The 26,624-nt window shown below is 38.2% G+C and overlaps 5 protein-coding genes across 10 annotated transcripts in view; 4 read left to right on the top strand and 1 right to left on the bottom strand.

The window, feature by feature from the left end:
• Positions 1 to 382: 382 nt before the first annotated feature.
• LOC143146050 (uncharacterized) lies at positions 383 to 13,473 on the top strand. Of its 3 annotated transcripts, none has more exons than XM_076310034.1 (9): positions 383 to 601; positions 1,755 to 1,817; positions 2,667 to 2,725; positions 4,303 to 4,883; positions 5,360 to 5,706; positions 5,787 to 5,928; positions 9,535 to 9,708; positions 10,256 to 10,394; positions 10,718 to 13,473. In XM_076310034.1, the coding sequence occupies exons 1-9, from the start codon at positions 518 to 520 to the stop codon at positions 10,866 to 10,868; spliced, it is 1,740 nt and encodes a 579-aa protein (XP_076166149.1). In that variant the 5' UTR covers positions 383 to 517; the 3' UTR covers positions 10,869 to 13,473. The 3 variants fall into 3 exon arrangements, with proteins under 3 accessions (XP_076166149.1, XP_076166150.1, XP_076166151.1); XM_076310035.1 differs by lacking the exon at positions 383 to 601 and adding an exon at positions 904 to 1,052; XM_076310036.1 differs by lacking the exons at positions 383 to 601; positions 1,755 to 1,817; positions 2,667 to 2,725 and adding an exon at positions 2,763 to 3,002.
• A 146-nt stretch (positions 13,474 to 13,619) lies between these two features.
• On the top strand, positions 13,620 to 17,540 carry Hr96 (Nuclear hormone receptor HR96). The gene is made up of 5 exons (XM_076310033.1): positions 13,620 to 13,763; positions 14,155 to 15,539; positions 15,618 to 15,834; positions 15,906 to 16,325; positions 16,403 to 17,540. The coding sequence occupies exons 1-5, from the start codon at positions 13,626 to 13,628 to the stop codon at positions 16,598 to 16,600; spliced, it is 2,358 nt and encodes a 785-aa protein (XP_076166148.1). The 5' UTR covers positions 13,620 to 13,625; the 3' UTR covers positions 16,601 to 17,540.
• Nagk (N-acetylglucosamine kinase) lies at positions 16,252 to 22,288 on the bottom strand. 3 transcript variants are annotated; one of them, XM_076310039.1, is made up of 7 exons: positions 21,948 to 22,288; positions 20,917 to 21,103; positions 20,004 to 20,088; positions 19,827 to 19,925; positions 19,338 to 19,587; positions 18,571 to 18,869; positions 16,252 to 18,493 (listed from the first exon to the last, which is right to left on the bottom strand). In XM_076310039.1, the coding sequence occupies exons 2-7, from the start codon at positions 20,991 to 20,993 to the stop codon at positions 18,182 to 18,184; spliced, it is 1,122 nt and encodes a 373-aa protein (XP_076166154.1). In that variant the 5' UTR covers positions 20,994 to 21,103; positions 21,948 to 22,288; the 3' UTR covers positions 16,252 to 18,181. The 3 variants fall into 3 exon arrangements, with proteins under 3 accessions (XP_076166154.1, XP_076166153.1, XP_076166152.1); XM_076310038.1 differs by lacking the exon at positions 21,948 to 22,288 and adding an exon at positions 21,363 to 21,518; XM_076310037.1 differs by lacking the exon at positions 21,948 to 22,288 and having other exon boundaries at positions 20,917 to 21,125.
• Positions 22,289 to 22,695: 407 nt separating this feature from the next.
• Dsd (attractin-like protein dsd) overlaps positions 22,696 to 26,624 on the top strand; it is a 30,248-nt gene continuing 26,319 nt past the window's right edge. The window contains exon 1 of one of the 2 annotated variants that reach the window (XM_076310031.1): positions 22,696 to 23,319. In XM_076310031.1, coding sequence (XP_076166146.1) covers positions 23,012 to 23,319 — 308 coding nt within the window. In that variant the 5' untranslated portion in view covers positions 22,696 to 23,011. The remainder of the gene's footprint in view (positions 23,320 to 26,624) is intronic. The other variant, XM_076310032.1, reaches the window with a different exon arrangement.
• Positions 23,412 to 24,841, top strand: LOC143146054 (uncharacterized). Its single transcript, XM_076310042.1, has 2 exons — positions 23,412 to 24,099; positions 24,528 to 24,841. The coding sequence occupies exons 1-2, from the start codon at positions 23,869 to 23,871 to the stop codon at positions 24,729 to 24,731; spliced, it is 435 nt and encodes a 144-aa protein (XP_076166157.1). The 5' UTR covers positions 23,412 to 23,868; the 3' UTR covers positions 24,732 to 24,841.

Here is a 26,624-nt window from a genome sequence, read left to right as displayed (position 1 = left end):
TCAATACAGAGTTCACGCAATGAAAGAGAAACTAATATTTGAATGCTTAGAATACAACATATGAAAAAAACGATAAATATATTTGTTAATTATACTTGTTGATCTTTTATAGACGGTTATCGATCGGGTGTACCTACTGAGCGTTTATAAGTATGCCAGGATTTTAATCCAAGGAATTAAATAAAACTACAAACTGACGAAGTAGTCGTTCAGAAAACTGATGAAAGATCGAGAAAAAAAGAAGCCGTGAACTGAGTGTCGCTGATGTAGATCGTGTGTGGTAAAACAGGTGCACTATAAGAAAGTGACCAATCGCAATCATGATGGACAGTTGGTCGTGTATCGTGCAGAACGGTCGTCATTGCATATACGTCATCGGATGGGGGGAAAAGAGAAAAATACGAAGCGGCGAGGGTTGTCAAGACACCTCGCTCGACAAAAACCAGATGCAGATGCGACCGGACGGTGAACACGTGCGACGATTTTTTTGTATCGAGCGCGCGAACACGCGGGTGCAATGTTTAAAAAGTTGTCGCAGATCAACGCCCTCGAGGACATATCCAATTGGACTACCGGTGATGTGGTGTGTCTGCTACGAAAGGTGAGTAAACTCTGACGATCCTTGACATCATCGGATGAACTTCTTGTATAGAGAGATTCAGAATCTGCATCGAGATTCTGGACGAAATTAGTAAAATATTTCGACATCCTCCAGGATCTTAGATTTCTATTTAGGCTCCATCTAGAAGTAGTAAATCTAAGATAGATGGAGACGTCTTGTCATTAGATTGCAATGAATGTAGGGGGTGCTGTTACTCGATTGAAATTGTTCCTACGAACATCTTAAGAGGGAGCAAATTATGTTTTTAATGACTGTATTGCTATTGAATTTTTCATCAATTTGTCACGCATTTGATTAGAGTCAGGGCTCAGGAATGGTGAAGTATGGTTAATGGTAAAACTAAACGACAAGTGGTCACGACCGATCAGTAAGGAAACGATCGATGAACGCATTACACGTGTTAGTTTCGCTACGTGAGATCACTTAATCGGTTAGTACACTTCGCGGACTGGTTGTCAAACAATGACAAATCTGGAATGCCAAGCACCGTACGCGGTGTATGTGTACAAATAGTGGTTCACTTGTATATTTTTAGCGTTGAACTATGGAACGAAATGTACGAGGATCTCGTACCATGCGGTGCTTTCTTCTTCTCTCACTTTAAGGAAAATTTTGAACATAGTCTTCAAATTTGACATAGCATCGAAAACAAAAGTTTGCAATGGCTTGCGCTCGACTTTGTAATAGAACTGATAAAATTCAATGATTAGATAAAGGGATTGTAATGTCTCAACAGATAACTTCCTATTTACTTAAAGTTCGTGGAATTGGAAGTTAGTTAAAAGAAAACAGAGCACTCGGCGTATATTACAACTAGATATATATATGTTACGTACTAGAGTTTTGGAATTGTGCCCAATACCGCTGGATAGTGCGTTCGAGTTGTCCGATATGCACTTGAATATATTCTGCAAACTTGATCATTTTTTCAATTTTCGGAATTAATTTTCAGGAATATATACTAAAATAGTTAAATTTGTTAAACACGCAAAAAAGTAAGTTTCGATGTTTTTGACTCGGTAATGAATCCGCTCTGGTTTACGATTATAGATAGCGTCAATATCTGTTCGGGATATATTCACAAAACAGGCAGCGCATCCTGTTTGATTACATGAGTATCTTCGTTTTACAGAACGGTTTGGAGGAATGTTGTAACGTTATCGCAAAGCGGCAAATTGACGGCAACGAGTTGTTGGTAAGTACATCGCTTAGAATTTAGTCACTTCGGTGATTCTTTTTCTTCGGGTTACAATGTATAACATTTGCATTATCCACGGGCCTGTTGACATTACGTTTTCACAAGTGGTAACAAGACCTCAAAAGGATGTCGACAGGGTGAGCAAGAACAGAGGACGATTCTTCGTTAAAACTTGTGTCGAAAATATGAGGCTATAGTGTTTCATATGGCGTTTCGATACCGAAAAAACCGTCTTTGAAGACGCTGAAGGCGCGCGCGATAACTGACTCGCTAGAGGGAGCACTCTGACAATTTTGAAAATTGTTTTCCTTGATAACGAAGCCTCGTTCGAAAAAACGTTATTCCACATTTTTATTTACTTTTTAATTTAGAAATTCTTTTAATAATTTACACAAATTTTCTAGTAGGAATATGAATTTTTTCCAAAGTCCAAAGTAATTTTCGATAATTAAAGGTTAATTTGTTTCTGTTATGCGAGATAATAAGGACTGATAATTTATTAAATCGCTACATTCAGTTTTGTAAATCTTAAAAATACCATCCTTGATTCGTTGATGTTCAATATGCCTTGACGAACAATTGAAGAAAAAGGAACATTAAGTCGTTTTGTAAATGATCAAAATGGTATTCTTCGATGGAAATTAAAGAAATTTATTCCACGCTTAGCGTACAACGAATTTTACCGATATTAAGCGAGAAAAGGATACCAAAGAGATATTTATATCCGTCGAGGTGGACGCCTGCAAAATAACTTAGCGAGTTTCATTCATATCTCATGGGCTCGTATTTCGGGCCAACCAGCGCGTGCTCTATTATGCTCTTCTTAATTGATTGTAATTATTCCAGCAATTGACGGAAGGGCAGCTGGCACTATGGAAGAGTGACCTCACGCGTCCGTTGATATGGTAAGAGAAACGAAAGTACACGTGAAGCATGATACATTTCATCGGGACGTGGCGGAATAGCACGAGCCTGTTCTCCGAGAAAATAGGATTACGAAGTCCGTTTCACGGTCTAACGGTTCCTCTCTACGCCCGTGAAGAATCTCTACGAGACACGCCTTCAGATTGCGTGGTCACCTCAATTCTAGCAATTACTCGCATGCATCGAAACGCTGGGCGTTTTCACCCAGCACGGGATAATCGGTGGACCATCTGAACCAATCAGTGACCGCGTGGTTCGGTAAATTAGACAACTCGCTCGTAACAAAAGCGTCTTAAGTTCTTAAGTATCACGCCTCTCGCGATTAGTTCATTCACCTGAATTTTCCAGGATCTCTGAAACGCTCTTGAGAACGCAGCAGGGTTAAATTAGGGCATTGAGCGAGGATGAGATTGCTCTTTCAGAACAATCAATGCTCAAATCCCTCGTTGGACAGTTCTGTTAAATTTTCTTGATCGAATCGTAACAGTTGCTCGTTCGTAACCCTGCTCGAACTTAACTTCACTGTTGAAATTCAGGTTCACAAATATTGACACAAGTTTGAGTATCTCTGGACTGAATTGTAGCAATTGTTTGATTGAAAGCGTGTACATACACTTCAACTTCAGTTTGCTGTTGCAGTTTGAGTCCAGAAATATTGACACAAGAGTCACGAGTTTCAGAGACAAATGTTAACGATCCGGATAACAAGAAAATATACTCCACGGTTGCGTAAATTAATTTTTTTTATTCGACAAATCGACCCAATCGTCTACCAATTGAGGCGACGTTTAGGGTACTCTAGGTTCCAGCGTTGTTGTAGCTCATAGCTGTTAAAAATTGTCGCGAGTCGGTGACGCTTGTAGAAAGCACCACGGGACGCAGCATGCATACAAAAAAGTCGGTTCAACGGCACGCGCAAAATCGAAATATGCCGTAGGTAGCGATTCCGAAGGCCACACCGAGTTGGGTTGTTCGATGACTGCTCGTTATGCCACACACACGTAATTCTATCGCGTGGGACGCGCTCGATCATTCAATACTGCGCTGACGCTTAGGGATTTATCTTCTTCGTTTATTAAGGAAATTCCACTTGACAATAAAGCGACTCTTAACGACGACGTTTGCATGCAACTTGAAACGTTCGCAGGATTACGTTTGCAATTCGAAGTAACATAAATTTCAGAAGCGAAAAGGTGACCACAAACATCTTTACCGAGTGTCAAATTTACCATGCACGTTGCACGGTAGGAATACGCAAAACCTTGAAGCTTTAGAATATTTTGCAATTTTTTAACGAGGCCAACGTTTGACAAATTTCCAGAATAACATTTTAAGCTCAAATTACAAATATTTCCAAGTCGATGGAAATGATCTGTTGATCACTAGTATATAATTAAAAAATTTCCTAGCTTCTCTTAGCTTCAACATTCTAAACCTGTGACTCGAGAATCCTATTTTAATGAACACTGTTGCACCGTCCAACTACTTGCAAAGATACCTATTTTAACAACACCATTGTACTGTCTACTTTCGACTAACAACAACCTTTTCTGTCCAGGAGTCTGTGGACGTTCATAGAAGAAATGAAGAAAACTCCAGAGAAATTCGTCGAGGAGAAAATCCCCAAACCAAACGCCCACGAGGACCACTTCAGCGACACCGGTTCCTGGGGTACCGACTTTGAAGACGAAACCAACGATGACACCGTCGTGCCGGTGGTCCAAAATAAGCAATCGAGTCCAGGGTTCAGAAGCAGCCCGAGGGCGTCGCGAGACTGTTCAGAGTCCAAGCATAAGAATGCACGAGGAGGAGCGAGCCCCATGCAAGAGGAGGAGGGAACGTATGCCAATTGTTGCTCCGCGCAGGACAACGAGAGCACCTACGCGAATTTCCAAGAGTCGATGACCGTGGCCTCGAAGAACTCGTCCAGGTTGCACGGTCAAGTCGAGAAGTCGTTAGTCGAGCAGCTGAAAGAGCAACTACAACTGAGGAATACCGAGATATCTATGGTTGGCCCAAAACCCCCGACCCTCCAGTCGAGGAGGATCGAAGTTCCGTCCACAGAGCGCTACCAACCTCAGAAATCGTTTCTGCATCATGCTTCAAAGGCGAAACCGAATGTTCCTAGTCAAATACAAAGTCAGTGAGAATACTGTAATAGGAAGATCGAAGTCAATTCACTGTTCGAGGTTGCTTAGTCGCATTAAATCGCATCAGACGTTACTCTCAGTTTTATGATAGCCTCTCTGTTTGAGACAGTGTCCGTAATCTCCACGATAGATAAATACATTGATCACTACTGTGATTCTTGAGATCACATTAAAAGTTACTCTTAATTTTCTGGCATATGGTAGCCTCTTTGAGACGGTATCTGTACTTTTCATGATAGTAAAATGGGCACTGTTCGGTATCAGTATCAAGATTTTGTTAAACCATTGATATCATGAGTCAGTATACTGTTGGATTCCTTATATTAATCAGTATCGGTGTTATGGCTGAGTTAGGGTGTTTTAAAATGAAAAAATAAAACGGCAGGTAGCCTTGAATGGTTTGTTCACTTTGGTTCCAACTACAGACAAATTAGCAACGACTAATGATTGAATTTCTGGTTTCAGAGAGAATGGCAGTACCACCACCACCCGAGCCAAAGAAAACCAGAGATAAGACCGTCATTATTGAGAGATCCAACAAGGATCAAGCGAAACCTCCGGCTACCTTGAGGAATCTGGACCTTGTTGCTAATTTACCTGCACAGACGGAGGAGAGCGAGGACGAATACGAAGTGTTCGACGAACAAATCGTCGAGCAGAATCAGAAGATGAGTATGCTGAGAGCGGTTAGCAAGCAATCTCTGGTCAGTGGTCATCAGAGTTCTGCGGAGAGCGTTTATCAGCCACCGAGTGTCACAAGTTTCGAGGAGGAAGAGCTACAGTACGAGATTTACGAGTCGATTACAGAGACAGTGAGTTCGCAAATATTTCCACGATGTTGATTTTGATAAAAGAAACACAAATAGCTAACCGACCGTTGCAATTCTTCCAGTCATACGACAACGACTACTACCTGAGTCCCATTCAAAGACCGTCGAATACTGTAGCACCGCCATTACTACCAGCAAAACCTGCTCAATCATCGGCAAGTCCCTCACCAACTTTGAGTCAGACTAGTTTGGACAAGTCGAAGGGTTGGTGCATTTATTTATATCACTCTTATGCGTTTTACCAAGTTGAACGTTGCGCAGGATGATTCAGAAAGCATGGTGAAAAGGTAAAACCGATGTTAAGAAGAGAAAGAACCTTAAAATCCCATAAATCTGAGTTCCTAGGGTACAGTATCATTAAATTTCATTCAAACATAACTAAAGTTTAAATAACTGTCTTTAACGAACCAAAAAAAAAAAAAAATGAAATATTAAAATTGTTAATAGTGAGAAAAATAATGTTTAACGATCAATGAAATTCAAACATCCAGGTTCATCTACCCGCAGATCCGGTACTGGGTTCAAGTGATTACACACTTCCACGGCATTCCACACTTTCCTCTTCGGTCCTCGAATCCAAGCGAAATACTCAAGTGACTTTTGTACCTCAGAAACAAAGAGTTGGTGGATTCACGTTCGCTGCACTTGTAATTGCGACACGGCTTTCGAATTGTCCTGCCCGAAAGAAAGCAACGAACGCTCGACAAAGCAGTTCCCATGATGCGATAGAACTGTTGTGTCGATGGGAGAAAAGTTGTAGAAAAAAAAAAGAAAAAAGAAGGAGAAAATCGAGCGGAGAACATACTATGGGAGACGTGTCACGGGTTGCCGGTAAAAAAGCATAGACTGCATGAAAATCAACGCAATAAAAAACTTCGGTGGTCCAACTTCTCATAAACATCTGTCTGGCAAATGTTTTGGCCTTTCGTGCAACCTGCTGCGCGATGCAATTGTAAGCCAGTCATGAACGAACTATCGTCCCCTTTATTTCGAGTGATTTCGCGGGTATGCTTGTACGGGCCGTGTGACATTGTTTATCGTAGCCAATTTCCATGCAATTAGTCGGACCGGTTGCACGAAAATAGAACGAAAAAATTAACATAAACAACGTTGCGCAAGGCCGAGTTGTTTACCATGAGCAACGGCAAGCATAAACGGTTCGAAGAGCATCGAGAAATCATACTCTCGGTCCAAAAGCCGATCGAACGCGCGGTGAGGAAAGCCGTTATTTCGTCGTCGGGAAACTGAAGCGGAAACAGTGTGATGGAATGTGTTCCTGTTTTTATCTGAGACTGAGCAAACAGCTCTTAGGTGGTCTGGGTGCCCGTTTGGCCGACGAGGTGTCCGATATGATAGTGAGAATCAAGAGAGGACTCTCTAGGTGTTGTTACTCACAACCGCCCGAGCCACTAGGTACAATCCCTCGAAGCGAGTTTCTAAACAGTTAATTAAAAAAGAAACGAATCGTTTCGCAAAAAATTGACAAGAAACATCGAATAATATTTGATTGGTATTTGAATTGTTGCCGCGCGAGAAACCTTCAAATTTAGAGATCGATATGGAAAAGAGATCCAAAGTTTCGTGTAATTGAAAAGAAAAAAGAACGACGTTCCAATTCGTTTGGAATCTGCCACGCAAGAACGATCGCAAATGGTTAAACAACTCGCGATATCACTGAACATTGCACGAAAAATATTTTTAATTCGTTTTCAAAAATTCTTACACGACCCGCGTTCCTTCTGTCCACGTTTCGATCGAGCGCTATAAATTATTCCGCAACGTGTTCTCGTTTTCAACGAAGACCTACACGCGCCAGTTCGATATTAACTACGACTGGAAACAAACGGTACAAAGTGTAGATCGATTAAAATTTGGCCAGAAATACACGCTCTCTCATCGTATTTGTACATTCGGAGAAGACCCACGCTGTGAGGCACAAATATTCACACGTGTCCTCGAGTTGTACACTAATCGGTGGAAAAAAGAAAGAATCGTGAAAAATACACGGTCGATTAAAATTCACCCGAAATAATGGCTGGTAACCCCCTGAAACACACGCTATCCGACGAGGTATATTTTTACACTTCGAAAGGACCCCGTACCTCATGCTGAGGGACCAACGGATGGTCGATCTTTATAGTTCGTTCGCGTCGTTCGCTGGTTAAATGGCCAGTAGGTGCAGTGATTTCGACGCGATCGGATCGATTACGAACCAGTTCTATAAGAATTCGTACCGTGAAATAGAAACGAATACTCGGTGAAACTTTGCAATTGTATCGCGCGGTGCACAGGCAACATTCGTTGAATAATCTTCGTCTCAGGTGGTCATCGCCTTCTATGGTCGCTGTACTGTTACCTAACGATATCGTTGGTCTCGTTTCATTTTTCTTTTTTTTCCCTGCATCGTTTCAATTTGTTTCCCTTCTGACGTCGTATCTCGCGTAATCTTATTTACGTAGAGTAAACAAGAAACAAAGGTGGCCGCTTATTGGATCGATCGGGTGCTATTTTCGTTGGCTCGACGAATAGATTGATCGCAATTTGTCGCAATTTGTCGCGTGGGTGTTTCAGAGCTCTTGTTCCCACGTTCGAACAGCGTTTTTCTTTTATCTCGTCCCGCTGTTGAAACGTTATGGACAGTGGAAGAGGATCGGAGGACGAGATGCTGGTACACGTGCTGATGTTGAACGCGTGAACACGCCTGTAGTCGTTGTCGCCACGAGTGTCGCAGAACGTTGACGACGCGAAACACGGTCGCCGAAAATGGCGACCATAATCGGTGATCCGAAAAGAAACGTGTCCTTGAACACCGCGATTCGCCGACAAGCGAGCCTCTCGGAGTGTCTGACCCAAGCAACCCTCACTCAGGCTCGTCTCAATCTAGCAAGTTAGTAGAAACATTGCTCGTCGTTGTGTTACAAAACACTCTTGAGTAAGTTGGAAATGAAATTGCGACTGCACGGACTACCGTAATTGTTGATACAGGTCGTTGAGAACGAGGATTCAAGACCTTTGGGCACACGCGCTCATTCGAACCGAATGAGAGTTCGATCGATGTAGATCGAGCAACTCGGATTCGAACGAGTGATTAAACACGTTTCGTGTCCTTGAACGATTTGTTTGAGTAGCCTGTACAGAGCGGTACCAGGTTTTCTAATTTATAGTAGCGCGATCAGCAGTTGGATCGAAACTATTCGAATACTTTCATATTTGTGGGCATTCCAATAATGCTACGAATAAACTTCGAGTATTCGAGTATTCGAATGTTGCGATTAAACTTTGAATACTTATGTATTCGAATGCTACGAATAAACTTCGAGTATTCGAGTATTCGAATGTTACGATTAAACTTTGAATACTTAAGTATTTGAATACTATGAATAAATTTCGAGTATTCGAGTATTCGAGTATTCGAGTATTCGAGTATTCGAGTATTCGAGTATTCGAGTATTCGAGTATTCGAATGTTGCGATTAAACTCTGAATGCTTAAGTATTCGAATGTCACAAATAAACTTTGAATACTTAAGTATTCGAATGCTGTGAATAAACTTTGAATACTTAAGTATTCGAATGCTATGAATAAACTTTGAATACTTAAGTATTCGAATGCTGTGAATAAACTTTGAATACTTAAGTATTCGAATGCTATGAATAAACTTTGAATACTTAAGTATTCGAATGCCACGAATAATCCGTTAGAGCTTTTATCTAGAAAAATTGGATGAAAGAATCCTGGACACTAATTTTTGAACGTTCTTTACATTCTCGTGCCTTCCAAGCATATTTAACGCGTACTATGTTATTTGCAGAACGATCTCCCGAGAAGAAATCAGCAACACTGCCTCATTCTAATAGTAATACCTCGCTGTCGTCGGAAAGAGCCTCGCGACCACTTCCACCGCCGCCTGAGAGACATTCTTACGTCGACAAACCTTGGTTCCACAATATCACGAGGGAACAGGCAACATCTCTTATCAAAGAACGTAAGTGTTCAATCGTTTGCACCTTCCGAGGAAAAGAAGGCTTGTAATCGATGTTGCTGAAGGTTTCCAAATACAGACTTTGCTCTTTTGGAAGAAGTATCTCAAATTTTCCAAACTATAACAGGAACTGAGGATATGCTAATGAAATCGGTTTGTTTTTAGTTTTTTAATGAAGCTAACACTTCAACTTCAAAAAATGTCTAGGTCATAATAATTATCTACCATAAATAATTGAATACTGTTGGATCTAAATAGGATGCAAGAAAAGTGAAATATTGGTCTTGCAGAAACAAATTAGTTAAGTAAACTGTATGTATATTCTACCTGCTCCTTTGATCAGGATCACTATCAATTATGATAAAAGGTTTCACTGTCTCAATTGAAGAGTTACTGCAAGAAACCAAGCTATGGAAAGGTTCAGAGATCTCAAAGAAAATTTGTAGCTGGGTGTTCACTGATCCCTTTTTATTAGCTATGATTAACTTTCTCAAAGACCACTGTCTTAAAGTCTAATCCAATTTCTCATACGATTTCTTTTTTTATGTAGAAAGTACTTACGGCAACCCGCAAGATGGATACTTTCTTCTAAGACCGTCCACAACAAACGTGAACAATCCGCTCGCACTGGTACTCTGGTACAACGACAGAGTTTACAATGTTCCAGTCAGAAAGAGGCCCGATAATAGGTAACAGGGTTCATACTTATCAGGCTCGCAAATTAATATTCTCTATGCACACGTATTAGCGTTGAGCCTAGAATTTTCTCTGTACTAAACGAGAAGCTTTATTTAACGTTTTGGTAATACAATTTTATTCATTATCCTAAGCAGTATGAGTCCTTGAGTTATTTAGAGAAAAAACCAGAGCAGAAAATCACTACAAAGTATAAGAAAAATTGTCTAACACAAAGCTGTGAAAATTTTTATGATAAAATAAAATTAATAGAAAGGTGTTATGTATATTTGGAAAGGATTTGAACATAATTGAGAAACGTTTGTCTTGTTGATAGATACGCACTGGGCTCTGCGAAGACAAACGAGCAGTCGTTCTCGAGTGTGGAAGAAATCGTGATGTTTTACACGAGAGAAGAACTAGTACTCACTCACAGTAGTGGTGTACAAATGGGAAGCACGAAATTGACTGACACGCCATCCAAGTAAATATTTCGGAGGCCTTACGCAAACAAGGAACAAAAGCGTTTTTCTTAACTCAAAGAAACGCACTGTAATACTTAAACTCATTTGTGCAATGCAACAAATGCTACCTGTCCAAGAATTCTGAAAGAGATTAGAGCTTGATGCGCATATATTTATTTGAGAAGTGCCTTTTCTATGTGCAAGAAGTTCAAACACCGTGCAAGGACAGAAAGTTAACATTTTAACATATATTCATTCTAACCAATGGTTAATTTTGAGAAACGCAAAATATTGTTAGTAAAAAAAAGATAAAAGCTGAATAATTGGCTTCAGAATAAAGCCTCGTAGTTATCAGAATAAAGAATCGATTTCAACTGTTTTTTTATTCAAGGTAGAGAGTGCTACAAGTACGTAAAAAAAACGGTACTACGTTATCTGATGTTAAAATGTTAACTTCTTATATATTTTTACAATGTTCAGATGCATTTATATACGTACATTATAACGCGCATAACTAAAGTGTTTAGTGTGTCAAAAAGAAACAAAATGGATCTCTAATTATAGTTCAAATGAATTGAACTTGTATATTTTGAATACAGAATTTTACGAATTGTATTTTTATCAATGTTGTATCTAAACGTTCGAATCTTAAAAACGTTTAATGATAAATGTCATTTGCTTTGTCTAAATAGTAGTCACTCTATACACATATCAACATATGATTTATTGTTTTATATCTGTATTCGTTATGCATAAGTTTTTTTATAAGACAGTTTCCAAAATGCGAAATTAAAAACTGAGCAATGATGTATGCATCGTACTTGTAAATACGTTTCCTAATATTTTTAAAAAGCTAGGGACTTTCGAGATAAAATCGCTTCAATAAAGCAAACAAAGAATATTATGATATGTTCTCTACATAATATCTACGTAAAGTAACAAATATACTTCACAAATTATGTTGAATTTGGTAGATGTAAACATCAAGAACATCTCATAATCATTTTTGTTTATTTAGAATAAAGTTTAGTAAGACAAAATTGTCTCAAGGTCACTCGTATTTTTATATATGTAATTAATATATGTAGATGTTAAAGAAAGTCAAGGAAAACAGGAAAACATCAAGGAAAAAGATTGGTTAATTAAGGTCAACTTAGAGTCATGTCTATTTGTCAAATAAAACAAATTTAACTAAAATTTAGGGTAAATACTACTTAACAATACTACTTGCCAAGAGCCATTCAAAAAATGATAAATGGCCTTTACGTCATTCAATGATTTCACATCTTGATGTTCTATTTTCCTCAATTCCCATTAAATTTTGCATATTTAATTTCCAAATCAACGCTTTTTTCAGTACACATATGTGCACGTACGCGCGCGCGCGCGCACACACACACACGCGCGCGCGCGCGCGCGTTTATAGATTAATATTAATCGCGACCTGTAAATTTGGCTCGTCAAAAAATGAAAAAAATTATTAATTTTCGCTCTATTATTATAAAAAATAGAAAAGAACTCCAAAAGTATCAGTGATTACATTTTACTTAAGCTTTTTATCAGAATGTTGATCTTCTATGTATTTTCAAAATCAAAATTAAGCAATCACTTCATCATTTATACACAATCCATGCATGAATTACGTGAACATGAATCAGTGAACTTGTAACTTATCCGCTCATATTTATCTAAACGTTCAATAATTGATAAGGATAACATTAAATAAGTAAACACTTCTAAATCGGGTTTTCAGCCTTCGACATCTTCAAGTAGTTGCGTATCAGGCTGTTGCACGCACGTTCTTATTTACTGTTAATACATACATGTATAGTATCTCATTTGATGTTTATGGTGTATATCGTCATGTTATATATTTAATTCGCGAAGTGAACTTGTGTGTACGTGAACTTTAAACCAATTACTCAACAATTGCAAGAAAATTACGTGCACCGTGATGAGAGATGTACAACATATTTGATCTTTCTCGATAAGACCATACTCGATATTAAATCTGTATTTATTTGAGCAGATAATTTGTTTCTATACGTTGATTGTACTGGGATAATGTTTGATACCTCCTATGATATATAATCTGATAATCCGTATAAGAAACAACAAAATTGATCGAGTAAGTTACTCATGTTATCGAAGCATGTATCGCAATGACGAAAACAAACGAAACAAATTTACTGTAGAATAAAGCATGCCACGTGTATTTTTTTGATGTTTTCGTTCGCGAGAACTTGAAATTCAATTTGACAATTTCGAACAGTGGATTCGATAGAAATTGTTGAAAGTCGCCAAAACGAGATTCAAGGGGTTGTATTTTGAGCGGGAATCCACATTTTTGAATCGTCTCGCTAGGTAAAAGTTACGGCTTTCGAAAATTCCCTAGATACGTTCGAGTTGGTTACTTTCGTGATGTCACGTTGCTGTCGTACGAGAAGCAATGTAGTGGGAGGCCGTAACAACGAAACACACGACAGGTTTGTGCGCACCGCCCCGTTAACTGCTTGGAACTGAACGTCAATTGAACGATTCATTTAGCTTGTCATTCGAAGCTTTTGAGACGGCAACTCGTGGATCCGGGGCGTTGTACTGAAAATGACATTCAAATTGTAAACAGCCGCGCTAGAATTGTGGTATTTTGTTCCCTCTTTCCGGACAGTGCGATAAACAACGCTGACATGAGTCAGTCGTTGCAGGAGCGTAATTCTAAACGGAAATAATGATGCGTTAGATAAGAAGTGTTAATCGCTCGAGAAATCGACGTAGAGAGCAATGGAAGATGAACAACCGACGAGAGAGGCGAACAAGATCTGCGGTGTTTGCGGTGATCGTGCGCTCGGTTACAATTTCAACGCGGTATCGTGTGAGAGCTGCAAGGCTTTTTTTCGACGGAACGCTTTGAAAAACAAGGTGACTAGTTTGAAAGTGTTTCACGTGTCTGTATTTCATGTTTCGCGATCTTTGGCACAATTTAAAGTTCCTCTTTTGATGTATCGCAATTCATGTTAGCAACTTACATATGTGTGAATGTATTCGGGTGTACCGCAAAGTAATGCTTCGGTACTTTATACTTTTCTTTTTAACTCGAGGTAGGTGTTATTGTACGAAAAGGTGGCGTCACTATAGAAGCCAAATTTGAATTGAATTAAGTAATGACTGTCAAGCGACGGGACAACAAAAAAGATATTAGTGTTTGTGATTTCTTGAACCTCGTTCACAACTAATAAAAGACACAACCCGACATAGCATAACAATGTTAATTGAGAGATTTTCATTTAGGATTTTTAATATATTTTTACAGGACTTCCGGTGTCCATTTACAGAGAATTGTAATATTACACCAGTTACTAGACGTTTTTGTCAAAAATGTCGTTTAGACAAGTGCTTTAGTATTGGTATGAGAAAAGAATATATTATGTCTGAGGAGGATAAAGTATTAAAAAGACAGAAGATAGAACAAAATCGTGCAAAAAAACGACCTCCCGTGGATAGTGCAAAGCCATCAAAAACTAAGAAAGGTTGCCTGGATGATTGTAATTTTGATGATACTTCTATGTCGGTTAACTCAGTTGCGTCAACAGTGTCGGATACATATTTCTGGGAATCTGACAGGAAATATACTGATTTAGATGCAAGTAGGCAAAATGTAACAGAAAGCATGAGTCCTGTAACAGCTGCAAGTGTTCCAAGTCCTTCTAGTCCACCAGAAAATGGAACTATAACTGGATCAAAAACACTTGATATGATGAAAGATTCTTCTCATAGTTCTAATTCTACTTTTGACAATTATGATCAATCTCCTTTGCATCATGAGGAAAATGAAACTGATGTGGAAAGATTAAGAATGAATTCTAATTCTCTTATACAAAATCAACAAAGATTTGACAAAGTTAAATCATTGGCTCATAACTTAGAAAAAAATAAGAAATCTGTAAGTTCAAGGAAATTTGAGCAAAATGTTTTAATCCTAAAGTCTGAGTTTGGCCCTTCTAACAATGAATCATTAAAATATCCATCTGAACTTGATAATAATTCTACTTACCATAAACTTGACCGTGGTCCTGTGCAAAATTCCACATACACTGATCATGCATCACATAGTAGAAAAACAAATTTTGACACGAATTCAGAGATGCACATAAATTTGCAAAATTGTTCAGAAGAGCCTGCAGTGTGTCAAAAGCCAAGTAAGGAATCATGTCCAAGGGAAGATAATTTAATTGCCAAATTCACACAAGATCCTACCTTAGTTACAAAACTTGTTAATTCGAATTTTATTGCAAAGATATTTCAAAATCAGGAGATATTTCTAAAGATCATGACAGACTCTACTGTTATTAGTAAATTAGAAGAGGATCCACAAATTTCACAGTTCTTTAGTGAGAATGGTGCCATTGCTGAAAGAGAGACAAAGTCTGAGAATGACACAAATATACAATTTAAAGACGACTCAAAGTCTAGTAACATTTCAAGTCAAATATTTAAACAAACCTTTAAAGTTAAACAAACACATATAGAAAATCCAATTTTGACAGATTTAATTACAAATTCTAATCAAGAAGAATGCATGAAGCAACATGCAGAACTTGGTGGTAGCAGTAGTAGTAGTGGTGGTGGTAGTAGTGGTAGTGAGTGGAATAAAAATATAACAGATGTTACAAGGGATGTGCTTCAAGATGTACAAAGGTATAAATACCATTAAAGTTTAATTCAAACTAAAAAAATTAATATTATAAAATATGTAAAATATTTGTTTGATTTCAGGGTACCCATTGTTGCAAATTCCATCGAATCCATTCTTTGTGAAGCGATTAAATTAGAGTTTTCAGCATATTCTGCACTTGGTGGTATGGAGACTAGAAAAGAATTAAATGATGCTGAAAGAGCAAAGTTAAATGAATTAATAGTAGCCAACAAAGCATTATTAGCTCCTTTGGACGAAGATATAACAAATTTAATCGGAGAAGACTATAAATTTAAGGTAACAATTAGTCTGATTTAATATTAGTTGGTATTATCTTTAATATTTGATAAAAATTTATTTATTTTTAGAGTAATTTTGGTCAGTCCTATCCAGCACTATTAGATGTCATAAATCTAACTGCCATTGCCATTAGACGCTTAATAAAAATGGCAAAGAAGATAAATGCTTTCAAAAACATGTGTCAAGAAGATCAGATAGCTCTTTTGAAAGGAGGTTGCACAGAAATGATGATTTTAAGATCAGCTATCAATTATGATGCAGAGAAAGAAATGTGGTGGATACCACATAGTCAAGAGAGTATGTCGAATATAAAAGTGGATGTATTAAAAGAAGCAAAAGGAAATCTCTATGCTGAGCATGCAAGGTTTATCAGAAGCTTCGATCCAAGATGGAGAGATGAAAATATTATTTTAATTTTGAGTGCAATTGCTTTATTTACACCTGATAGACCGAAAGTAGTACATAACGACGTTATTAAACTAGAGCAAGTAAGTGAATTAGTTTTTTGTGCTTATACATTATATTATGATAATAAAACAAATTTTAATAATACATTTTTTCGTAGAATTCTTATTATTATTTGCTAAGACGTTATCTGGAAAGTGTATATCCTGGGTGTGAGGCTAAGTCTATGTTTCTAAAGTTAATTCAGAAAATTTCTGATCTTCACAGATTAAACAACGAAGTTGTTGGAGTTTATTTAAATTTAAATCCCTCAAGAGTAGAACCACTTCTTATAGAGATATTTGATTTGAAACATTGATTAAAATTTTTTATGCTTGCACCAGCTTTAACATGCTAAAAGGGGAATAAACAATAATTTTTTTTATTCATTTCTAATTGTTTCTTTAAGTAACAAATTTAAGAAACATGATTATGGGTTTTGTTTTTTAAGTAAACATATGTTTATACAAATAATGTGTAGTAATAATTCGAGTACTTGATACAAAGTGAACACAAAAATTTTATATTATGAATTACACAAAGTTAGAATATATGATTGAAAATATATGTATGTACATATACATATGTACATAAAACATATAGTTATGTGACATTAATATTGGTGCATAATACCGTAATGAAAATTTTACTCGTACCAAACTTCGTGTGTATATGGAAGGTACGTTATAATATTTACGTACGTTAACATAGTTATCTAATTCTTGTTTTAAGAATAAAAAATTGATTGTTAAGTAAAAAATCTATGCTTTAAAAAATATCAATTTATCGTTAATATATACAATTTTATAAAAAGCAGAGATTGTAGTTGTCAATGAGCGTAAAAGTATTGCATCACTTTGCGTAATTCTCATCGTGTAGAATAAACGCGTACATGTAGCATTAGTACAATAATTCTTATACGATTGTTGAAAGCATTATGTATATTTTGTCGAGAGTACCTTGAATTATTATGTTTGGAGAAAATATTTGTTATACTTATATCAAGTTCTATATTCATGTTTGACATGTTGATACATGCAAAAATAAATATTTGTTTGTTTTAAAACAAATTAAAAATTTCTCAGCATAGAAACCAAACATGAATTCAGTCCTTGGTATGAAAAATATAAGACAATTTTGCTCCAAGCATACAAATGAAAATGCGGGACATGACCCGAGTAACGTGGGTTCACGTTACAAAGATTAAAATGTACACAATTGTGATATCGTGTCAAAATATATTTTTCAATGACTTGTTACATCTGACTTTAAGTAGACTAATTCATTCCCTTGTTATTATTGTCTGACAATTTAATTTTTTAATTTAGTTAATGAGGATCACATTAAATTTTGAAATTTACTTTTTACTATATAAAAAATAGAAAAGATATACCTTCTTCCATGTCATTCACTTTCGTCGTTTAATTTAATACCAAGCAACTGCAGAATCATGATTATCACGAGGTATGAAGATACAATGAAAAATGTCAAACTGATGAGGATAATAAAAATATATCCTACAGTTCTAAAAAGAAGTGAAAAGCACCCGACTATGCAGTTCCAAATAGATTTCAGTATCATTTTTTTTTTTGTATCACTTTAGAATTTGTCCAAACAAACTTCATATTTGACATCTTGTTTTCGATATGTCATATCGCCGAAATTTTTATCGCTAGATTAAAAATTGAAATAAAGATCGGAAAGATCTATCGAGATTGTCAACTGTTTTACACGACAAGCTTATTGCTTCAAGTTAATGTATTTATTATGTAAAAAATAACTATAAAATATGTATACTGTTATTATAATTTTGAAATTACGTGTGCAATAATAATTATTATTTTCTTAGCATCAATGTTTCGCCTTTCGTCTTCCAGAATTTTAATTTCTTCTTATACTATCATACTTTGCATTCAACATATTCTATCGTCGATTCTGTCTTAATTACTGGTTTTACATAATTCTCGCGTTTGTAATGACAAAATTTTTCGACGTTATCTTCGTAACGTTTTTTGAATATCCAATCGATTTTCTCTGCGGCGAGGTAACAAGCACCTATTGCCGATGATACTTTTAATCGAAGCAATGAAATTTCGTCCACAGCATTTGATTTGTGGATTTCTTCCAGGAAGGCATCCTTCATAAAGTCCCACGATTTCCAGACCGATCCGACGCAGATAACATTTAGTCCACCATCCAATAATTTAATGTCCTGCATTATTACATTATTAAAAATATAAAATTAAACGTTACAAGTCGAAGCATAATTAGCAAGCATAATTAGCTTACATTATGAGCCTTTCTTGCAAGAGCCACGACATGCTTCGCAAGTAGTGTTCCATTTTCCCGTAGAATGTGTAAACAAAGTGAATCTTTCTGTTTACAACCGTTTGCTATTTCCTTGGCAAAACTGGCAAATTTACTTTTGTCGAAATTCGTATATAAATGGGACAACATTTCGTGCCTATTTGATACGTTAAAAAATATCCTAAGTGCCGACCATACATAGGTTATTGCTTGAGGGGCTTGGAACAGGCCGTCGATGTCATCGAAAACGTATTTACAGGCTCGATAAGCGATCGAGTAAGCTGAAAATTTGAATTTAGAAATTATTAGTACGATTAAAAAATAACGTCATCAAATTTTTACAAGTATACCAAATCGTATTCGTTACAGCTCCTTTGTCAGTTGCAACAAATATGTTTCTTTCTGTTCCGAATCAATTATTTTATACAATGCTTTATGAAAGGGTTAATACTCTATCAAAGGAAAAAATCAATCAGCTGTTCAAGGTCGCTGACACGAGAACCAATCCTTATTTATTAGGTTACCTCCCATTGTATATAAAAAAAAATTCAAGTCATGTAATGACCTTCATCGGCCAATTCATTTCTTCTCAACTACAGCGTTAAAAACGTGCACAGAATTCACACATTTATGTAGACCTGAAAAGTAGTCTCGCTACCTTTATAGAAGTCCCTGTATTTCACTATCCAATTAAGAGGTCCACGTTATATCTGCAAATTAAGTAACACATTTATTGTCGCAGTACTCACCACTTCCTTCATCTCCTATCATATATCCCCAACCCCCGCAACTGATCTGTTTCCCATCAGTATCAATCAACAGTGCGTTGCTACCAGTGCCGGCGATAAGGACCACTCCGCTGGTCTCTAAGCCAGTTCTGAAACTACCGACGGTATCAGAAGTAATCACGTAATTCTTGGCAGTCTGCGGGTATTTTTGTTGCAGTGTTTCTACGAGCAGCTGATTTGTCTCTTCCTCGCAACCGCTGAGACAAAGGCCCTGATCGTTCAACGGAATAGATTTGGTTAGAATTAACGGAACAAATCGTTTAACGAAATAGATTCGGTAACAGCGATTGGTTATTCCAGAAACCGAATTAGTCACCGGAATAACTCACTAAAATTTCGACAACTAGTATTCCAGCGCCGATACAATAGCGACTTTATCCGAATCTCTGTTATCTTAATACTCTACCGTTCGAAGCAGTCAGGTCTGCCTGTTATTTTTATTGTACTTACTAAACTATCTAAAGGCACCTCCTCAGGTATATTCAAATTTTCCTTCCCTTTTTGCACCATCGCACTGATTCTGGCGACAGTTTCGTCTACTCCCAGATTCTGAACAAGAAAATATTCATTATTGAATAAAAAAAAAAAAAAACAAAATTTCGTTGCAACGTTTAGTTAGAAGATTACCCAGTGATTAGTGCTCGGGCCCTTTACCGTCGACAATAATTTCTCGTTTCCGTCGATGATCATAAGCATAGAATACGTACCCCCACTGATCGTGAAAATGATTGAATAATATTAGCATAAATTTTTTATTCAAGAATTTGTTAATATCTCTATTTTTTTCGATCATTTCGATTATTATTTGACTCTTATTATTGCTAAGCGGATCGTATAGTGAATTTAAACAAAATTATAATTATTTTCATTATTTTTTCGATTATTGTACGATATTTCCTTGATAAAAGTAGACAATAGTAACGTAGAAGAGTGTACAATTCTTGCGCGGTGCCCTTTCATTTCTTTTCTGCTAAAAGCAAGAGCGAGAGCCCCACATTCGCTTACTTTCTCAACTCAATCGATCTCGCTCTCACCTTCCAGGATAGAAATGAAACAGAAATGGTGGGGAGAATGTTCAGCATTTAGCGTGCAGGTCAAATCTAACTTTCATCTAGGAAGTACCGTATTCCGACCACTGGCTAGTTCTTTCAAATATGCAATATTTAAATGTAACTAACGTTTATAATTGCACGATTATATAGGTCTTTTTTAATTCAATGTGAAATAGGATTGTAGAGTTTATGTCGAGACGCTAGAAATTGAAATGTGTTCGCGTCAAACCATATCTAAGCTTGATACAATTATGCTTTTACTTCGAAATGATCGATATTCGAATTATGATTCGATTTGTCAAATGTAATCTTATCAGTTTGAAATTACGTTATCGTTTAATATCGAGCGACTATTACTAGTGGTATCGTAATTTTTACAAAGTAAAATTTTCTAAAAGGAAATATAGTTATGTTAATAACTCATTAAAATATGAAAAACACATCAGTACATCTTAAACATTAAATATAAATAAAGTTTAAATTTTCACCCTTCGATACCGCCGAGTCGGATTTCTTTGGCATACTGCGATAGATCCATCTTAGGTTTTTCCTTTGTTGTTTCCATATACTCTAAGTGTCTTTTGCGTGCTTGTTCCCTTAAATCTCTACGAAGTTGGTAATCGTCTATCTTCTTCTTCCCACCCTTCTTCTTTCCGCCCTTTCCCTTCTTTTTTCCTGCCATTTTTCAATTATACGATTTCAAATTCATTTTAGTTCTTGAAGTTTCTTTCGTTGTCTAAAGGAAGTCGGGATTTAGGAGCAGGATGCAACTGTATGATCATTCGATAACGCACAATACGAAGATGTTACTCTCGATTCAAATATCATATAATAATTTTGTCTTATCAAAAAGACAGATCAAAATGAAACAAAATAATAATCTGAATGACATTTTGTATGACGTGCAATATTTTTATTTTGTAAGAATACTTACTATAAAATTTTAACGATTCTTTGATGATGATTTAGTAGGCCGAATTAGTATGTACGGTAATAAAATGCCAAGAAAGTAGAACGTGACAGTTCCATATGTTCGACTGTCACGAAGTGGTACAGAGTTATACAAGTGAAGTTGCCTTTGACTGATACTAGTTGTTCAAAAAATTCGCACAAGAGGAACAGTGGGGAAATTTGGCATTTACCAAATGGTGGGGAATGAAATACAAGGGTATCGTAAGTTTTATATCATTCCATTGTTTTATTATTTATCACCAAGTTAACGGTAGTTTCCAACACCTACAGAGAAAAGATAGTCTTCGACATTTACGCAACAAAAGTTATGCTTCCACGATGTAAAATTGTACAGGCATGTAAAGGAAAATAACGGACAGTATAGCGTCTGTAATGATAAGAAGCGTTTGTAATGATAAGAAGCGTTTGTAATGATAAGAAATAGGGTTAGTGGCGTCATCCAACGGCGACCAACCGATGTTGGTCGATAATAGAATACATCGTAAGTGACATTTATACCCGATGGTGAGTATTATTTTTCAAGTTAACGGCAGTTTTAAACACTTACAGGGAAAAAGTATTCTCCTACATTTAAAAAGGAGACTTATCTTCCATGTGCACGTTATGCTTTCACTGTGTAAAATTGTAGAAACACGTAGAGGACGTTAAAGTATGAAAATGCGTTTACAGTGTTAACAAATAGGGTTAGTAACGACATCTGTCAAGTCGATATTAGTACTACATCTTTATCAAACTCTACGTTCTTCAAGGAATAGTCACATAATTGCTGCGTGTACTATAATACTAGACTGATCCATTATAAATCAATTGAATGTTCAAATTTCATGAAAAAGGGGAGAAATACACTTGGTGAATGTATTATATTCAACTTTTTTAATTGACAGTATTACGCACACAGTGTTCATTAGTTTCCTTTCAAAATTATTCTACCGAAAGAGAGTGTCGATTTCTTTCGTATAAAGTTAACTTTTTTTCTCTAATACTTGCACCTGACGGCGAAACGCCCAAGCTCATAGGAAAATAGTTCGACGTTTGCTCATGGATGGCGCCACTAACCCTATTTATGTAGTTTGCGTACACGTTTCATACTTTAACGTCCTTTACATGCTTGTACAGTTTTACATCGCGCAAGCGTAACGTGCGCATGGATGATAAGTCTCTTTTTTAAATGTAACAGACTATCTTTTCTCTGTAAGTGTTTAAAACTTCCAGTAACTCGTTTACGAATAATACTCGACGAACGGCTGCAAACAAACACGGTTAAGTGTCTAATTAGAACATGGCGTTACTCTTGTGTTTGCATAAATTTTAAAGAACGCGGTTCAACTTGCCAATGAGTGTCGCGACATGTGGCGCTACCTTCTGGTATACCTTGAAACAAGTGTTCTCGACGGCATTGGTTGAGTGAACGATCTGCGTGGAACTACGACAAGCAATGTGGTCCATGGTTACGACACCGTGGGAGCCGTGTGGTGGCGACCGCACACTTTCGACATCGGCAGCGCGCATCGAGTGAGGGAGTTGCATCGAAACGTGAGACAGAGGTGTCCGTATGTATCTCGTTCGGTGGGTCGCTGTCGGCCATTGTCTCTGACATGGAAGCCCATCAAAATGGCAGAGGCCGTGCAGATGTTTTTGTTCCTATATAAATCGAAGTACCGTCGGAAAGAAGGGCAGTGCCGCGAGGTGGTACGCGATCAGTGCGGTGTAAATGCGGTGCCGTGGCCGATACTGTGGGCGGCGTTGATCTGTTGGGTGGTGCACGTAACTGCGGCCGCCTCCTCCTCCTCGTCGTCGCTGACGACGGATACGACCTGCGACACGGAGAGTTGCGTCAACGGGGACTGTGTCAATGGCACCTGCGTGTGCCACGAGGGTTGGCAGGGCACTGCGTGCCAATTCTGCGGCGGAAAAGTCAGGTGAGCTAGAATGAGTAAGAGTTCTTCGTGGCTGTCTTTTATTGCACCCTTATCTCGTGCTCAGCCGCGCATTCAGGAAACGACAAGGAAAGCCTCGTTCGAAATTCCGCACGTCGGTACACTCAGGATACGGTTAACTGTACATTCGTCGAGAGCAACCGTGCGTGCAACGGTATCGACGCTTTTTTAGGTCGACCCGCGTTTGTCGCTTTGATTGTCCGACGAAAAAATTCGCCTCGGTCTCTTTCTCCCCCTTCCGTGAGCACGTAAATAAACGAGAAAACGCGAACTTGCGTACATGCGGCTTCCTCAGATTTAATTGTTCTGCCGTGCCCCTCTCGTCGTGGCATTTTGGAGGGGGACCGGGTTCGGTCATTGTTTGCCCGTGCCATAGTTGACGATGGAGGAGTAATCGGAACACTCGCGAATGTAACGGTGTTGACAGTGACCACGGAAATCGGCCAGCCTGCGTGCCACTGGCGTTCTGAGAGCCTCGACCCGGGATTAGATTTTGCGTCGATCGATCCGACGGCTTTAAACTTGACAGGGATGCTACGGTTTCAGCCACTGTCAAGGATGATTGGCCACTTCGCGCGCGCTTCAAGGCAGAAATATATATATATTTCCACCGTGTCTCCCGAATTCTTGTTTATAGGTACACGCCAACTCAACATGATAACATTTGCCGGGGATATCGCATTTGTCGAAGTAGACGGGAAAGTCTTTTCGTCTTTGCAAACGAAATTCGTACAAATATCGAAAAACACAGTTTCTTATAAGGTACGTGGTAAATGTCAATGATTAGGTTATGTAGACACGTATTAAGTTAAAATGAAATGCAATTACGTTACGGTCGGCGAGTTTTGTTTATCGAAAAATACAAGAAGACTTTTATTCGAATCTCGTCCAGCCGATACGTCACACTCGTTGGTTCACGGCTCACGAACGTGTGTTTCGACCGAAAATGAGAGACGCGTTAGGCGTGAGCTGATCTGCATAGTAACGTGATGCCACGTAACACGATGTTAGTGATAACAGCGCGTCTCCGGGTAATTTAAAAGCAGTTGCATACACGCGCCCGCATTCTTGAAGGCGGTGTGCGTTCACGTGCGCTCGTGTGACAATAATGTGTCACCAGCGAAGGAAATTCTGTTGAAAATGTCGAATCTCGGCGCTTGTGCAATGTTTATTCTTAAATCTCCGTGCAGGTACTCGGGAACAGTTGGTATCACGACGTGTTGAGCAACTGCCACGTGAAATACGATGGTGTTGCGAGGTCTTTTCGTTTTTACATTTTGAGTCGGTTGCACCGACGGAATACGGCGGAGAACCTCGCAACCGTTGTAACAAACCGAAAAGCTGTTTTCACGAAACGCAGTGACTGCATGCATGCTTCTACATGTATACAATAACGTGTGTCCCTCGCTTTTGTGCGTCATGCAGAATTTTCACGATGATGGCGACTGTGCTACCGTTTGACATTTTACAAGTTCAATAAGAAATATTACATGTACACGGTGTCTCGAAATACATGACACGACCTGAAAGATTGTTCCAAAATGTGCATTGGATCTTTATTTTTCTGTTAGTTTATTCGAAATATACTCGAATAAATTTTTGAGAAACACAGGTTCACCAGAGAAGCTTCATTCCACACTTTTTATTTGTTTGTTATTTGCAGTCGTGTTTTACAATTTTTTTTTTATACAAATCACTTTTAAGCCGTTTCTTTGATCGACGCTTTGCTTTTCTAAGTCGAAAGATCCATCGACACGATATTTTCGATGGTGTTTCAACATCGTTTGACACGGTCGGTGCTCGTAAAAATCTTTGCAGTGTTTCAACGACACCGATTGATCGACGCGAGGGTCTTAAAATCCCGAGCTTAACCCGGATTCGACGGGAGAAGTCGTTTCAAATTTTCATCGCGTACTCGTGAATAATTGGCGCCGGAAATAACCGCGCCTCCGGGGTCACGTTAACGCGAAGCTACGGCTACGAACAAAACAGTGAGAGGAGAGGGTGCGTTCTTAACAGCGAGAACACATGTGTACAGGGTGATTCACGGTGAAAAAAAAAAAACTTTCGCGATTCGTTGAGGTCACCTAAAAAGAAAAAGAAAAAACATGTATACGTATATACGGGTTCGTTGCGTCTACGTAAAGAATATTCTGAAGACCGTAAATACACCGAACAATAACACCAGAGAGAAAGTGTTACTCTCGAACGAAAGATCGCAACAGTGTTACAATATAACCTTTACCTGTCATATTTTATAAATTACACACATCGCAAAATTTCGCTTAGGTTTTTCTTATATTTACAAGTACTCGTGTATCTCGTATAAATTTTAAATTAATCGAACGAATCTGTTCCACCGAGAACAAAATCTTCTCCTGTCTTTGTTTAGCAACGGATTGAAACCGACGTTCCGGCATAGGCGTACGTTGAATCACGCGACGCGATGTGCACTTTTCGTTCGCGCGTCACAAATTGGTAAATATAGTCCGGGTGTATCCTACGTTCGTATAATATTTACGACGGTTGTAAATTTAAATACACAATTGCACGTTTGACTCGTCCGTAATCTTGGTGTCTCGGGTAGGATGTTACGTCGTCAGTGGGGAACAAAGAACGCGTAAGTGCGATCGCAGAATTGCCCTACCGAAGCCAGGACAACCCTAACTGCATCCACCGGCGGTGCTGACGGAACACAGCGGTGCGAGTGATCTTTTTAACCGTGCAGCTGATTATTTGCGTATCGTTGCTCATATGAAATGTAAACACAATCCACTGGCAGAGTGCGACGGTCAATGAGCGGTGACGCGACAATGTTGGTTCGTTAGTCACTTCGTCCCCCTGCCCCTCTCTTACGATGTTCCAGTTTGAGCCATTCTAATTACGAGGCTACGTACGCTCGGTTTTGTGTGTACGTGTTGTTTCGCACCTGAGTAGCCAACCAGGTACTTTATTAACCGGTCTAACGAACGATAGGTGCGAGACCCCCTAAATTTTGTTTATTAATTCTCATTAACTCCTACTGGGTAGCCAGAACCGTAACGCGGCAGCCGGCGACTCTGGTACGCTTCCCGCGACGCTTTCCGGATAACTGTAACGCGATCGGACCATCGACGTTTCAGTTATCCGGGTAAAGTTGGTTTTTCGTTCCAGGAATCAAATTTTCTTACTTCAATAAGATCAAGGCATGTATCGATCGAACGACCAGGTTCTCTCGATGAAAATTAGTCCAGACACGATCGCATTTGGGAAATTTTTATTCCAGAATTGTTTCAAAAGCGATTCGG

This window comes from Ptiloglossa arizonensis, chromosome 4 (genome assembly GCF_051014685.1).
Source record: "Ptiloglossa arizonensis isolate GNS036 chromosome 4, iyPtiAriz1_principal, whole genome shotgun sequence".
NCBI classification, from domain to species: domain Eukaryota; kingdom Metazoa; phylum Arthropoda; class Insecta; order Hymenoptera; family Colletidae; genus Ptiloglossa; species Ptiloglossa arizonensis.
The sequence above is the reverse complement of the archived record's forward strand: the minus strand, read 5'-3'. Positions and strand labels throughout refer to the sequence as shown.

Excerpts from the sequence above, each read along its gene's own strand:
- LOC143146050 (XM_076310034.1), top strand. The coding sequence starts at position 518 with ATGTTTAAAAAGTTGTCGCAGATCAACGCCCTCGAGGACATATCCAAT. Across the intron at positions 1,818-2,666 it reads TTGACGGCAACGAGTTGTTG|CAATTGACGGAAGGGCAGCT; the intron begins GTAAGTACATCG and ends TAATTATTCCAG. Across the intron at positions 10,395-10,717 it reads AGAAAGAGGCCCGATAATAG|ATACGCACTGGGCTCTGCGA; the intron begins GTAACAGGGTTC and ends TCTTGTTGATAG.
- Nagk (XM_076310037.1), bottom strand. The coding sequence starts at position 21,110 with ATGGCAGGAAAAAAGAAGGGAAAGGGCGGAAAGAAGAAGGGTGGGAAG. Across the intron at positions 19,926-20,003 it reads GCCCGAGCACTAATCACTGG|AATCTGGGAGTAGACGAAAC; the intron begins GTAATCTTCTAA and ends TTTCTTGTTCAG. Across the intron at positions 18,494-18,570 it reads TTGCAAGAAAGGCTCATAAT|GACATTAAATTATTGGATGG; the intron begins GTAAGCTAATTA and ends GTAATAATGCAG.
- Hr96 (XM_076310033.1), top strand. The coding sequence starts at position 13,626 with ATGGAAGATGAACAACCGACGAGAGAGGCGAACAAGATCTGCGGTGTT. Across the intron at positions 15,540-15,617 it reads GTGCTTCAAGATGTACAAAG|GGTACCCATTGTTGCAAATT; the intron begins GTATAAATACCA and ends GTTTGATTTCAG. Across the intron at positions 15,835-15,905 it reads GAGAAGACTATAAATTTAAG|AGTAATTTTGGTCAGTCCTA; the intron begins GTAACAATTAGT and ends ATTTATTTTTAG.
- LOC143146054 (XM_076310042.1), top strand. The coding sequence starts at position 23,869 with ATGCTACGGTTTCAGCCACTGTCAAGGATGATTGGCCACTTCGCGCGC. Across the intron at positions 24,100-24,527 it reads AAAACACAGTTTCTTATAAG|GTACTCGGGAACAGTTGGTA; the intron begins GTACGTGGTAAA and ends ATCTCCGTGCAG.